The sequence below is a fragment of the Macrobrachium nipponense genome, chromosome 21 (genome assembly GCF_015104395.2).
Source record: "Macrobrachium nipponense isolate FS-2020 chromosome 21, ASM1510439v2, whole genome shotgun sequence".
Lineage (NCBI taxonomy): Eukaryota > Metazoa > Arthropoda > Malacostraca > Decapoda > Palaemonidae > Macrobrachium > Macrobrachium nipponense.
Window position 1 is genome coordinate 35453512 of NC_087212.1, and position 15492 is coordinate 35469003.

Sequence of the window (15492 nt, forward strand, 5' to 3'; positions counted from 1 at the left end):
ATGTACAACTTATGTACTTTTAAAATTTGCTATTTTTGGGAATTTACAGTATGTTATCGCTAAAAATAATCTTTTATATAAATTTCATCATTATTAATTTCCATGAAAATTAAAATCATAGACTAGAGGTGAGGCAAATGTTTTGATAAACAGTACCAATTTTTTTGTCAGCTCAAGTAGGTCATTTATGGGCTGGTTAAACTGCTTAAGCCATGAAGAAATCGAGAATTATTCTCTTAAAATGCCATTGTTAAACTAACACCGGATAGGCCACAATTGTTATTTGGTCTCTTCAATGAAAAAGGTATCTTGGAGCGCGATAAAGTCAGCAAAGTTAGGTAAGACAAACTCAGCGAGGTTGGGGAGATAACATGCAAATGGTCTTTATGAAGTGCTTAGAAACAAAATACTTAAATTATTAAATACAGTACAAGTACATATTCTACAATACTACAATTGAATCTACTGATCCATTGGAAAAATGGTGGAAGGAGTGTTTGACTTGCTACAACTAAGGTTATTGCAGCAGTGGAGACATTGATGAATGCAAGGAAAGGAGGATATGGTATAATACGCTTTTGAAGTAATATTGGCGCAAGATATTAAGGGTAACAATAGTTTTTGACAAAACCAAACTTAATCTCTCTCTGTCTCTCTCAATTATTATTATCCTTTTTAGAAGCATTTTTTCTTCATTCCTGTAGATGATGACGAATTAGAGAGTGAACGAGATACCGGTATGGAAATTTGGATAAAAGATGAACCAATAGAGAATGAACATGAAACCAGCATGGAAATTGAGATAAAAGATGAACCAGTAGAGTTTGAGGAGCCCTGTCACATTACAGAGGAAGCGAGTGATCTTCAGCTGAGGCAGCTCCCTTGAGAGAGAAACTAATTGAGCCTAAACTGTATGAACAAGAAGAGAAGAGGTGAGTTCAGTCCCAGTCATTCTTGGATTCATATATTCTGTAAAGGTTGAAGATGAATGATAGAATGATAGGTCAGGGAAATTATTTAGACAATTATAAATAGTATAAATACTATATACATACATTATTTCTTGTAGTTTTACTTTGTTCACAAAAACCTGTTAAACCTATATTGCCTTATTACTGTGGATGTGTAATCTCAGATGCACAAATATATATCCTTTCAGAACAAAAAATGCCCTTTATGCATGCTGTACCCAGAGAGAGATACCCCTTTATCCTCATTTCATTGTGTGACTCAGTAACATCAACAGTGTCATACTTAAACACTCTCAGGGTCACTGCTTTGCCATTTCTTGGAAGTGCTTTTTCATTTTAATTTTTCCATATACAGGTAGTCCCCGGGTTACGACAGGGGTTCCATTCTTGAAGCACGTTGTAAGCCGAAAATCAGTGTAAGCAAGAACATTGTCAAAAATCCTAAGATAACCTTGCTTTTAATGCTTTGGGTGCATTAAAAACTATGTAAACTGCATTCTTATTGCATTTTTCATAAAAAAAAACTGCAAATATTGATTATCTTGCATTTTTGGAGTCATATTTCTTCTGGCAGATCAGCGTTGTAGGTGTCGTAACCCTGGAACATGTGTTGTAAACCTGGAAATAATTTCTGATAAATATAATTGAAAAGCGTTGTAACCTTGTCGTAAGCCGAACCTGTTGTAAGCTGGGGACTGCCTGTATTGGTCTTTCTTATTGTGGTTCTTTGTGCTTTTATGTGGACAACTTTTTCATTTTTGTATAAGAGTTGTTCCTATGGAGATACAAACCATCATCTTTTATGTAGGAGTATTCCTCTGTGCAGGCTGGTTGTTGCAATTGAAACTTAATATAAAGGTATTTAACTAGTGGTTAAGGGGGATAAGTAAGGAAACCTGTACTTGCTTGCTGTCACCAAGAAAACTTTTTATTGCCACTGTCAAGTGAGGATATCCTGTTGCACTATGGGTGACTGTCAAGTTGGAATTTATGAGTTTTGTTCACTTTACCACTGATACAAAGTACAAATAACATGTGTGAAGAACATGACAAGTGTACTGAGGCCCTTCATTCCCTAGGTTTTGGTGGATCTCCCTCAGTAACTTGCTCATTTGTAGGTGTATGATCGCCTTTTGGGAAGGTTTTGTTAGTGGTGGAGGGCTAGCAGTGTTCCCTCCTACCCCTCCTCCATTCCCCAACCTCTGTGGGTGGTATGCTCACCATCAGTAAGAATAATGAAGGTCTTACTAAGTGAGCACCAGACCTTCTTGGATATGAGGACTGTTACTCTTCTACCCATGTTTTGCTGGGATGTTGTGTGTGTGCATCACCATGCCCACTCCTGATGCCTCTATGAGATCAGCTTTTGCTAAAGAATTACAGTTCCTATCTGTACACAGGTTATCCATGGCCTGTGGTACATCAAGCAGTGCCAGTGGTATTGATTATATTATGTTCCTTGTTCCTGTGAGCTTGTATATATCCTGCAACTTTTCATACGTTTTCAGACTTGGAGACTACGTGTGGCTTGTACACCAGTAGCATGTGTGGTAGAATCACTGGTACCTTCTTGCTTTCTGTATACTATATGATCTCCAGATCATGAGAATGCAGACAGCAGGTGCTCAGTACCCTGAATCCTCCCATGTCTTCTCTGACAGGACAACTTCCAGTATTGTACACCCAGGCTTCTCCCAAAGGACAGTGTGAGTATAGATAGGGTGTTCATCACTACAGTTCTCCATTTTAAGGTACAGGTGCTGGGACAGGTTTCCTCGGGTGGTGCTGGATTTGTTCAGTACTCCTACTGTTTGAGTGCGTAATAGCATGTGCAAATGCTCATTAATAGCTTTTAGTTTGGTAAAAAAGTTTGCTGGTAAAACAATACAGATGTGATCCAAGAAAAAATATCAAACCTCAAAAAATGTAGCCTTCCATATTCAGTGCTGGGTTGAGTATCATATCAAGAAATGAGTGCATTATACAAGTTCAGTAAATTTCAGAGCTATAACTAACTGCTAGTCTACGTTATCGAATGGGAAGTCAAAGTAATAAATAATCAGTGATTTTGTGAATAGTGTAAATTGTTTTGTGGATATGCATTAATATTAACCCAGTATTACTCTTAAAAACAATAGATATCGCAAGTTAGTAGATACAGTATAGTATTATATAAATAAAGGGTAGATGGAAAGTAACTCTTTATTTAGTTAACAATCTTACTAATTCATGATTGATCGTAGTGAAATAAGTTTCAATGTGGACAGTAGAATGTTAGAGCTTGTCTGAGGTGTCAAAATTCCTTGTAGGCATTGGCATTGTTCACCAGGTTTTGCAGTTGTATGGAAATACCCTCAACACACTTTAGCAGGAACTCAAATGCTACACTGGTGAGGACATACCAACAAGAAAGCCCTGACCTCATACCTGGTCTAAGGAAGAAGTTTATCATACCAACCCAAACTCTGACTGGCATTCAGCATGTTCTCAGTGGGGTACCACTTGAGTTCCTGCTGAAGTCTGTTGAGGCTATTCCCAAACGATTACAAAAACTGGTGGACAATGCTGGTGCTTAAGTGGAATTTTACCACCTAAGCTAACCTCTACCATTCTGCTGTCCACAGTAAAACTAGTTTCACTAAAATCAGTTATTAATTAATAAAGTTATTAACAAATTTAAATAATAATGGACTGTATGTACATCAGTGATGTCATTTGAAGTTATTAGTTATTCTGCTAAATGCAGATTTATACTTTCATGTAGAATGTAAATATTTATCGGACATAATTTAGTATCAGTAAATAGTAATGAATAGGCTTTCTATACTGCTCTTCTATTTCTACATGATAGCTTCTTAAAAGAATTGATGTTCATAGTGCATGGTGCCCATTTGAATGGCAACTATTATCTCAGTAGTCCTTAAACGCCGAGCCAGTATTTCCGAAAGTGTCTCCCGTATGCCGGCGGTGTTCGCTAGTGATTGCTGAAGCGGAAATTTTTTTTTTTTTCAAAAAATCACAGCACGCTTAATTTTCAAGATTAAGAGTTAATTTTTGGTTCCTTTTTTTGTCATTGCCTGAAGTTTAGTATGCAACCATCAGAAATGAAAAAAAATATCATTATCATATATAAATATTGGAATATATGACCACACAAAAAAAATCTCATATATAATTGTATACAAATCGCGCTGTGAGCAAAACGGTTAAAGCTAATGAGTTAATTATTTTTTCGTGTATTGTACACTAAATTGCGATGATTTTGGTATATAACAAATTGTAAAACGATCAAAGCAACACAGAGAAAATATTATCACAATATGATGCATGAATTCGTAACGCGCGGACGTAAAAAAAAGCTGTTTTCAAAAATTCACCATAAATCGAAATATTGTGCTAGAGACTTCCTGTTTGTTGTGTTTGTTGCAAAATGAAGGTAATTGATTGAATATTACTAGACTGTAAGTGTTGTAGCTTACAATTGCAGTTTTCGACCATTTCGGTCAAGTTAAAGTTGACCGAATGTCAAATTTTTTCTATTTATCGTTATTTATATGAAAATATTTCAAAACTGATAAAAGCTACAACCATGGGTTGTTTTTGTTGTATTCTACATGAAGCTTCGCACATTTTCATATATAAAACTTTATGTAACGGCTAATTTAAAATGGTGCAAACATTACGACAATCGGACGAAAAAATTTATGATTTTTTCGGAAGAGTTACTGCGTGGACGTAAGGAAAAAGTTTTTCATAAATTCACCATAAATCAAAATATTGTGATAGAGGCTTCCAATTTGTTACAAAATAAAGGTAAATGATTGATTATTACTAGAATGTAATAGTTTTAGCATACAATTGTGTTTTTTTTTACCATTTCGGTTGAGTCAAAAGTTGACCGAAGGTTGAAATTTTGGCACTTATCGTTATTTATATGAAAATATTTCAAAACTGATTAAAGCTACAACCATGGTTTGCTCCGATACGTAATACAAACCCTCGGTCCTTTAACAATAGGAAGGTAACTAGCGGCAGCTGGGACGGTCGTAAGCTTCGAACAAGGGGAGAACGGTAGTTAACTGCTTGTCCGATCGTGCGCGCGCCCGAGAGCCCGAGAGGTGAAGAATCTCTTTTGCTTTCGGCCGCGGGTGTGAAGGACGTGTTTGTCATCGCTCTCTGCCCGCTTCATCGTCGTATGCTTTGTTTATATTGTGTTTTCTACTAATGGTTTGTTTGACTTGAAAATGAAACTGTAAGTACACTGTTTTCATTTTCATTACTTATTTATGAGCCAACATGGAGCTATCGCCGTAGATGCGGCGATTTCCGCTCTTTTCATGAAATTGATACCCTTGAATTATGTCTTGGTGCCGAGGGCGGGCGCGCTCGCGCCGAGTCATGTATTTTGGGCGAAAGTGTGTAATTGAAAGATGTAAGTACTCTTTTCATTATATTTTTGCCCTGTGCGTTCGTTGCTGAGAGCGTGATTGCGCTCGGCACGAGCCTCTTATTTTTATGGATAGAATGCATGAAAGTGGATTCGGAATGCAGTATTCTTTCCATTTTCATTTATTTATTTGCATCAAATTTAATTTTCGATCAATTTCCGCTCTTACCCGGGAATTGATCCTTACGATTTATTTTCTGTGAAGTGAAATCGCAAGTACAGTATTCTGTTTCATTTTCATATATATTTTATGATAGCATCATATTATTATGGATCAAGTTTCCGCTCTTACCCGGGAATTGGTCTTTCCCCCTTTAAGTTCTATGAAGTGAATTGCAAGTGCAGTATTCTGTTTTATTTTCATATTACTTTTCACTGCTGTGCGGGGGTAGAGGAAGCAAAGGTCTGCCAGGAAGTCGTCGGAAAGCTCTCCCACGACTCCCTTGGTATCCGATTCTTCGTCTTCTTTCCTGACCCCCGCTCAGCTTCCTCGTTGTGTTTTGTATTTGGGGTCTTCCTTGCGTTCGGGGTGGGGCATGTCTCCCCCCCGTGCGTGAGGGAACCCCTCTTACTAATCTGTCTGTGCTACCGCAGGTGCTACATCCGTGGGAGACGACCTTGGACAGGTATGGACCACTGCGGCTGCAGGGCGTGCCTAGCATCCACGATCTGCCGCAGCGTCTAGCGAGGTCTGTGGCGGTGACCTTGGAGCCCGCCCGGTCTACACTACAAACCTCCCACGGCGCTTATGCTGCTTCCCTCCGATGGTCTACACTCCCCATGCTGTGTCGGTGACGCCGTCTGCCGCTACTAGGGCCGGTCACCGCCGTACCGAGGGGGGGGGTATGCCGCCGCCGCCTGTGTTTTTTTCGTGTTGCCTGCCCCAGACTTCCGCTGTTCCAGCAGCTCGCCCCTGGACCGGCCGCCAGTACCCAGGTTCCCGCTGGCTGCCGATGATTCTACGAGGCGATGGCTGGGCCTGCCGTACCTGCCGCTGATGTGGTTCCCGCTACTGGCTTGGCTGTCCCTTCTGTGTTTACCGCTGCCGCTGTTCCTGCCGCTCCTGAGCTGGTTGCTGTTTCTGTCGCTCCTGGTTCCTGCGCCTGTCCATGCTGGTCCTGCCCATGGTGTGTCTTCCCCAGTCCCAGGTCCTTCCGGACAGGTGCAGTCGGGCCGTGTTGCTTCGGCAATAGGCCCGACTCCGGCCTGGATGGAGGACCTGACGACTGTCCTGCGTGAGCTGACGAAGAAGAGGAAGAAGAAGAGGAAGGTGTCATCTTCGTCTTCATCGTCTGCTGCTGCTGCCTCTTCCCCTTCGACTTCTAAGGCCCATAAGCCGAAGAAGAAGAAGAAGGCTGCCTCCTCCCCTAAGAAGTCTCCTTCGGGAACTTCTAAGGGCCCGTCCCACCTCGGTGGGACGGGGGGTCCTTCTGCTGGTCCTCCTGCTCCTTCGGGAGCGGGGCCCGTCTCCCCTTCCGTAAGGAAGAGATAGACCGGGACCAGAGGAGTATCGGTTAGCACTGGTACTTCCTCGCCTGGTGCTAGCGGCGATGCCGCTACGCCAGGTTCCGGCTCGGTCTCTCGTTCGCGGGAGATCCCGAGTGTACGCTCTCCCTCGGGAGACCGTGCAGCCAAAGTTTCGGCGCCAGAGTTCGCTCGGCGCCAAGACCGCGGCACGGAGCAGAAGGCTGGTGAGAGCCGCTCAGGTGACTCTCGCCAGGCCAGCGGCTGCTCTCGCAGCGACCAGCTGGTAACCCGGGTTTCCCCCCTAAGAAGACTCCTTCGGGAACTTCTAAGGGCTCGTTCCACGCCGTGGGACGGGGGGGTTCTTCTGCCGGTCCTCCTGCTCTTTCGGGAACAGGGTCCGTCTCCTCTTCCACAAGGAAGAAGAAGACGGGGACCAGAGGCGTACCGACTACCACCACCCGTTACTTCCTCGCCTGGTGTTTACGGCGCTGCCGCTACGCCAGGTTCCGGCTCGGTCTCTCGTTCACGAGAAGTTCCGAGTATACGATCTCCCGCAGGAGAGCGTATAGCCAAAATTTTGGCGCCAGAGTTCGCTCGGCGCCAGGACCGCGGCACGGAGCAGAAGCTGGTGAGAGCCGCTCATGTGACTCTCGCCAGGCCAGCGGCCGCTCTTGCAGCGACCAGCTGGTAACCCTGGTAGACGTGACGGTCTCTGACCAGCCACGGGCTGAGGCTGGGAATAGGTCCCCCCGACCATCGGTACCAGCCTTGGCTGGTACCAGCGGTTTGACGCGCCGTGAGGACGCTCACCGGTCTCACCGCGAAAGCAAGCTCTGCAAGTCACCTGACCGCTGCTCCCACAGGGACCGCGCGGATAGGGCGACCAGCAGCAGCTCGTCTGACGCATGGGACCGGGGTCGACGTGCTCAGTCGAGCCACTCGCCACAGGTGAGCGGCACGGCCAGGCCTGCAGATCGATCCCCACCGCAGGTTGGTGATCGGCTGCAGCCCCCCACGTACGCTGGTCCTGCCAGCGAGCGGGGGGGAGCGTCAGGTCTGTCTCTCCACTACCTTCAACTTCCTCGGGGTACGCCGGGAAGAGCGAGGTAGCTAGGAGTGATCGTGAGAGGTGCGCCGCTCATGATCCCGTCACGACGCCGCACGTGCCACGTATGGTCTTAGGACCAGCCAGGACGTACGCGCAAGTGATTGGAGGCGACCGTCAGGGGGGGGCGAGGGGGGGTAGTGTCATGTCTGTCTCTCCGATACCTTCAACTTCCTCGGCATACGCCGGGAAGAGCGAGGTATATAGAAGTGATCGTGAGAGATGCGCCGCTCACGATCCCGTCACGACGCCGCACGTGCCAGGTATGGTCTTAGGACCAGCCAGGACGTACGCGCAAGTGATTGGAGGCAACCGTCAGGGATCTGTTGCTGGTCCTTCTTCTGAAGGAGGAGGGTCTTGGGAGCTGCTCTTGTTGGAGGGACTGGACGGTCCTACTCCTCAAGACGCTGTAACTTCCGAGATTCAGAGTAACTTTGCCCAGGTTATTGCACTGATTCGTCAGCACAACGACCTGGGGAGAGGATCGCCGCTCCATGGCTCAAGTCGTTCTCGAGCCCGAGTAGGGAACCAGACTGACGGTGGGCTTCGCGATAAGAGCTTCTCGACTTGGTTTCTGAACCAGGAGAGCCTCTCGTCTCCGGACGAGAAGGCTCGCTCAGGTCTAGCCGGTCGGGCAAGCTATTTCCTTCTCCTCTGCCGCGACAGCGGCGTTTTTTTCGGAGTATTGCAGCTCTTCTTTCCCCCCCCCCCCCCCCCTTCCGTCCTCCTGACAGGTTTCGATCTCGATGAGGACTGGAACGAGTCAGAAGACAGTTTTGGCTCTCCTGTCAGGTGTCGATCAGCCCCACCCAGACGAAGTTCACAGTGGTGGCAGATGCTTACCTACAGCACGAGTTCGTGACCCTCCTCGGGGGGAGGGGGGTGGGAGGAAGGCCATCGCCGCAAGGTGATGGCTGCTCCTACTCTCGTCTCCAAATGCTAGTGCCGCTGGAAGGGCGAGCAATATCCTTTTCCTTCCCCATTCCCTCTCTCCTTACGGCTACGAGGGAAAGGGGTAGGATCCTACAGACTTCTCTGAAGGATCCCATGATTGGGGACTGCGCTACCGGGGGGACCTTCGGTCCTACCTGACGTAACCCCGGTCGTGGAGGAGGGACCCTGCACCATCTCCGATTTCTACGGGAATCGAGAGGACAACCAACCGATATTTGTTTAACGAATCCGGTGGGGGTTTCGCTGGGCGCTTAGAATTCTGCAGAATTTCTAGCACACATGGCGAGACCACTGTTCAAGGGAGTTAGACGAGTATTCCCGATAATTTGTTACCACCATAATCGGGGGATCTCGCCGAATGCTCGAATTCCTGGAGTTCTTAGCGTTGGAAGAAGACTGTTCGCCGAGACGGGAATATCCAGTTTGACTTGGATTTTCGTCTTCGTTATTCTGTGCACCATTGAAGCTTTCTTTCGGGGAAGACTTCTCCTTCTCTCTCTTTCTTAGAGATCGAAGGCGGTCGATCTCCAATCCTTATTTTGTTTTCTTGAAGGGAAAGAATTTAGGATGGAGATCGTTGTTCAGAATCCTACAAATGTACTACGTTATTATTAACCTCGCGACATGATTCTGCTAAGCAGTTGAATGGTTCGAGGGGTAGGCGCATATCCTGGTTACTCTACGGATTGCGACGTAGACGAGAAGTATTCTAATTGAACTGCAACTCGGGGTTGCCTGCAACCTCCCAGGAGTTTCCAGTTTCAATTTTATATACTTATGGTGTTGTCACAACAACACCATTTAAGCTTTTATATTTACCGAAATTCGTTTTGCATAAATATAATTGCTCGAGCATATCTTTTTATGCTCGGTGGTTCTAGCCGAATGCATTCCTTCGTGGAAAGGATTACTTGGCAACTCAGGATGACGAGTCAGCTACAGCTACTGCGTATTGAATTGCCCGAGGTATTTCAGTACCAGCTGCGCTTCGAGATGCACTGTTGGTTATGTCTTTCTCACCTGCTTTGATTGAATACCAACCGTATCTCTGCCCAACAATCACGGACTTAAGTCTCTGATTAACGGGGATTCTCGCATACATGAATGACCATCTACTGCTGTGACACTAGTATTCATCGTCTTCGGTATTGCGAGAATTTAAAACAGAGAAATCTATTCGACTCTCATCTTTCTGTTTACCGCACGGTAACAGAATTCTGTAATAGTCTCTTGCTGCATCATATCGCGATAATGCGAATGATTTTTGCGGAATCTGAGTTCGTCCTCAAAATATCTCGTATTCGGAGGTGTGCAATTGTTCATGTCCACCCCGGATTAGCAGATGTATTGAAAGACATCGCCTACTCCCACAACTGCAAGCTCTACTTCCAAACGTTCAGCCCATGAGAAGCAGTTCTCAGGCAGCTCTCCCCTGTGTTTTCATTACTGAAGAACGCCCCGCTTTCATTGCACACCGGACAGCAATGAAATGGCGGTTAGCGTTTTCAGTCATTTGTAAGCACAGGTTCAGAATCTTGAGATTCCTTCTCTCGATTCAGCTGGAAGACGTAGCTTGCATTCATTGCCTACCTTCGTCTTCAACGTCACATAGTGTGTTTCTCCTTAAGCTGAGATTCAACGTCTATGAGATTATCTTGCCGTCAGGGACCTCGGTCTTTTTAAGGCAATTGACTTTCGCCTTTTGAGCTTATGCATTAAGAGAATCATCACCGCGCCGTCCGGCATCGGTGACTAACAAATATATTATTTGTTTGGTCTCTCAGCATAACTCTTTAAAGGGCAAAAGGTCAACGGGTGACTTACCCGGATGCTTGGACAACTTGCCTCACTACCGATTCCGAACCAGTCAGTCGGCAGCTGTCAGAGCGCCCGGGTCAGTTACGAACTATGCTGTAGACTTAGTTCGGTTGTTCCAGAGCAATCATTACTTCGTCTTAATAGCTTGTCAGTATGTTAGTTTAGTACTGTACATCAACCAAAGTCGAGAAGTGGGATAGGTCATACGACTATTCCCTTCTTTTCGTCTTAGGTAACTGCATGACTTTTCTTGCGAAGTCAAGCACAAGGGGATGGGGATATGTGACGCTCGATTTCGTACCGATCTTCGTAGCGAAGACTCAGAACCCTTCGGTAACTGACGATTGGTTCGAGTCCTTCACAATACCCTCCCTAATGGACTTCACCGCCTCCGATACGAAGGCTATGCTGCTTTGTCCCTGTGAAGGCGCGACGGAGCTGTCTGAAGAAACTCGAGAACCCCAGGATGAGTGTGGACGCCTCTTCATCATTCTCTCGCGTTCCGCAAGAACTTCTCCGTGGCGCAGGTAGTGAAGGCAGGGGCCTGGTCCAACGGACGCATGCACCCCTCCTTCTACCTTCGGGATATTGCCCACAGGTCCTTGGATCTTTTTCCTTGGGAACTTGTGGTGTTGCTCAAACACGTTGTGTAGTTAACCCAGACCCTCGCAGGCTGAACAGCATCGAGTCCTGGTGTGACCGTAAGAATGGATGAGTGAATGAGAGTGTGACTGGCTCCTCTTCCCATCTTTTTCTCTCCTCTACCTCTGGGTAGAGGGACACGGTTGTCACCCCTGCTGGGTAAGGACGAGATGCAGGTGAGCTACTCAATAGAGCACCATCCTATCCCTTTCAGTAGGGATAGGAGTAATATCACCACTTCCTCCAACAACAAGGGGGAGGAAGTGGATGCCAACTTGAGACAAACCCATCATTTTATGATTGTCTCTTGCAAACAGGAACAAGTTCTTGCTTGCTGGTACGAAGAAATACGCTTGCCTTTCTCTTAGTACTTGGCCCAGAGGTCTGACCATTGATCCTGCGGTGCACACCCCGATCAATCGGACAGAGGTTTGGATCCCTCCCTTGCTCTTACGACCAGGGAGGCACTCCAGGGTTGGACGAACACCAGTCTGTTCACCAAAAAGACTCAGATTCCTCCCACCAATAAGTGAGTCTTCTTATTGTTAAAGGACCGAGGGTTTGTATTACGTATCGGAACAAATGACAATTTGTCGAAAATTGCATTTTTCCTAACTATACAAACCTGAGGTCCTTTACATATAGTCCCACCTCATGCCACCCCTCACTCTGCAACTTTTTGCATGGGCCTAAAGCAAAAGTGATTCTTCACCTCTCGGGCGCGCGTGGCGCGCGCACGATCGGACAAGCAGTTAACTACCGTTCTCCCCCTTTGTTCGAAGCTTACGACCGTTCCCAGCTGCCGCTAGTTACCTTCCTATTGTTAAAGGACCTCAGGTTTTGGTATAGTTAGGAAAAATGCAATTTTCGACAAATTGTCATTTTTTTTGTATTCTACGTGAAATTGCCCACATTTTCATATATAAAACTTTATGTATCGGATAATTTAAAATGGCGCAAACATTACGACAATTGGATGAAAAAATTTCAGGTTTTTTCGGAAGATTTACCATGCGGATGTAAGGAAATTTTTTTATATAAATTCACCATAAATCGAAATATTGTGCTAGAGACTTCCAATTTGTTGCAAAATGAAGGTAAATGATTGAGTATTACTAGAATGTAAGAGTTTTAGCTTACAATTGCGGTTTTCGACCATTTCGCTAGTCAAAGTTGACCGAAGGTTGAAATTTTGGCACTTATTGTTATTTGAATGAAAATATTTCAAAACTGATAAAAGCTACAACCATGAGTTGTTTTTTGTTGTATTCTACATGAAATTGCGTACATTTCCATCTAAAAAACTTTATGTAACGGCTAATTTAAAATGGTGCAAACATTACAACAACATTTTTTCGGAAGAGTTACCGTGCGGACGTAAGGAAAAAGTTTTTTTCTACAATTCACCATAAATCGAAATATTGTGCTAGACTTCCAATTTGTTGCAAAATGAGGGTAAATGATTGAATATTACTAGAATATAAGAGTTTTAGCTTACAATTGTGTTTTTCTACCATTTCAGTAGAGTCAAAGTTGACCGAAGGTTGAAATTTTGGCACTTATTGTTATTTATATGAAAATATTTCAAAACTGATCAAAGCTACAACCATGAGTTGTTTTTTGTTGTACTCTACATGAAATTGCGCACATTTTCATATATAATACTCTGTAACGGCTAATATAAAATGGTGCAAAAATTATGTCAAAGTGACAAAATAATTTCTGAGATGTGTCGCTGATGCTTTTTAGTGCGAGAAGAAAGAAATTCGCGCTTGTGAGCTCTGGGGTAACGATTGTAAACAAAACAACAGCTTGATCTGTGAGCTCCAAGCATCCCCCAAGGCGCGTGATTCAAAAGTTTTTGCCTAGTAGGCCTATAACTATTTTTCAGCGAATTTTTAAAAAAACATTTTTTCGTCGACGTACCATATGTCGGTTCGGCGCCCAACAGACAATTTTCGTCGACGTTTAATACGTCCAATCGGTGTTGAAGGGATAGTGAAATAATAAGATTACTAAATCGGTACAGTAAGTTGCGTTTTAATCCATAAAAACTTGGGGAACAATAAATCAGTTCTGTAAAGTAGAAAGGTGGCATTTTTTCCGGGGGAATAGATAGGATATAGAGTAAAAGGGAGATATGAACAAAATCAATTCCTAAAATAACTGAAATTCCTTCTACTTGTAATGCTGGCACTACATACAAGGTATGTGTCACCACTCGCCCATTGATGGTTACCTGTTGCCTCACAGCCCTCTGGGTTACCATCCGATGACCACCTGCAGTACTTACAACTAAAGAAACTTTCATCGGCTACACCGATCCTGTCACCAGTGTCGATCAACGCCCTTCCCTGTCGCTCCCCTACCCATATTTGCACGATCAGCACCACGGCTTCCTTCGTGGATTGAGGGTGGGAGATAGGCTCTTGCCTTACCTTCTCTCCTGGCACCCTGAACAACCGGGCATGGGCAGCGACGGGTAGGAGAGGGCTATCCACTACTTCTTGAGGGGTTGGCTGACTTCCCCTCCTCCTCGACCAGGCGTCCCTTGTTCTACCAGGGACACGGTCGTTGCTTGGACCCGGCAGCCATGGGTGTAGTCGGTGGTCCTCCCGACTCCTCCTCCACGCCGCCTTCCCCTTCCTCTCCTTGGTGAGGGGGGAACGTTGTTCCACTGACCGTCATCGTTTTTTGAACAAGCGCTCATGAGGTGGTCTGTTGCTTTGCATCGAAAACAACATCGTGGCTCAATGAAAGAGGGGCACTGGGCCCTCAGGTAGCCCTCCCTCCCACACCCCCAGCAACGGCCAACTGTGTAATTCCAGGCTGTTTTCCCAATGCCTCTTCGAGGCCTCTGGGTGCGTGACCCGGCCCCCTGGATGGTGGGTGAGGCTGGCGGAGGATTCGCTGGGTCAGATTGGTTAGCCGTTGCAACAACCGGTGGGGAGGTGGCCTGTGCCCCCATCCTTGTTTGCTGGCGTCGTCTGTGGTCAAATAGGAGTTTTACCTTCGGCAGCAAGGTGTGTAAGGGCCTCTTGTCGTCAACAAGAAATCCCACTATGGAGGTGGGAAGAATTCGTTTCAGCATGCGTCGACAGAAGTTTTCTTTTCCTTCTACAGTCTGGTCTTCGTCAGGGGTAAGGGACTCATAGTCCTCACCGACGCGATAGTAGAAGGCTGAAATCGACTCTCCCACGCCCAACCTGGGGTCATAAGCTTCCATTAGCTCTATCTTTTCCTCTCGATGCAGGGCAAACTGCTGAGTGAGGTGCTGTTAAAAAATACTCCAGTCTGCTGAATAACTGACGTCCCAACTCCTGATTTGTCGTGCTGCATTGCCGATGATCTTCTGTTTTGCTTGCACAATCTTTTCTCTATCTGTCCAACCAATTGTGGCATTTTCAACACACTTTATAAAGGTCTCAATCGAGAGGAAGCCTTCACCAGTGCGTAAGTTATCGAACTCAGGCACGGATCCTTCTAACTCTGGCAGTTTTTCTATTTTTCCGTTTGATCGCACTTGAGTGAACGACGCGACGTTGGTCAAAATTGTGGGTGGGTCGACGGGCTTTTTTGTTTGCATATCTTTTGTTAATTTGTGTAACTCTTCTACCGCGCGTTGGATAATTGTTGACACTGACGGATCATTCACACTATCCTTTTTCTTGGCACTGTTATTGTTAGCACTGGTGCTGCTAGTACTGGCACTCCCGCCGTCGCGCGCTGCTTTTCTCTGAGTTTGCATTGTTTATTTCACCTTCACAATTACGCTGTTAATTATTATGCACTGGCAAGACCCCACACCTGACACCAATTTATGACCTGATTTTCGATCATACAAGGGTTCTGCCAGTACAATGAAACGCCTAAGATAAAATTAACACGTGTATTTTCCTTAATAGTTACACAGGGCCCTGTTGCTAATATTACGCTATTAATTATATGATTATTATATAGTCGGAAGGTACTCTGAGGCGACACGCACCGACCACTGTCTTTGAGACGTGCCCTGACCCGTCGACCACTAATTCCCTATTGACTCTTAACTTTTCAAACTGAACTTGTATGGGTCACAGGTCTAAGCT

At 45.3% G+C, this 15492-nt stretch overlaps 2 protein-coding genes and 1 pseudogene across 8 annotated transcripts in view; 2 read left to right on the top strand and 1 right to left on the bottom strand.

Annotated features, from left to right (window-relative positions):
* Positions 1 to 15492, bottom strand: part of LOC135197915 (glycoprotein-N-acetylgalactosamine 3-beta-galactosyltransferase 1-like) — a 497298-nt gene that overhangs the window by 337895 nt on the left and 143911 nt on the right. The window lies entirely within an intron of this gene.
* LOC135197913 (THAP domain-containing protein 1-like) overlaps positions 1 to 15492 on the top strand; it is a 62620-nt gene that overhangs the window by 28945 nt on the left and 18183 nt on the right. For all 3 annotated transcript variants that reach the window (XM_064225147.1, XM_064225148.1, XM_064225149.1), the window contains one exon: positions 705 to 932. In XM_064225147.1, the coding sequence (XP_064081217.1) occupies positions 705 to 886 (182 nt within the window). In that variant the 3' untranslated portion in view covers positions 887 to 932. The remainder of the gene's footprint in view (positions 1 to 704; positions 933 to 15492) is intronic.
* The window catches only part of LOC135197454 (uncharacterized), a 2997-nt pseudogene continuing 1502 nt past the window's right edge, over positions 13998 to 15492 (top strand).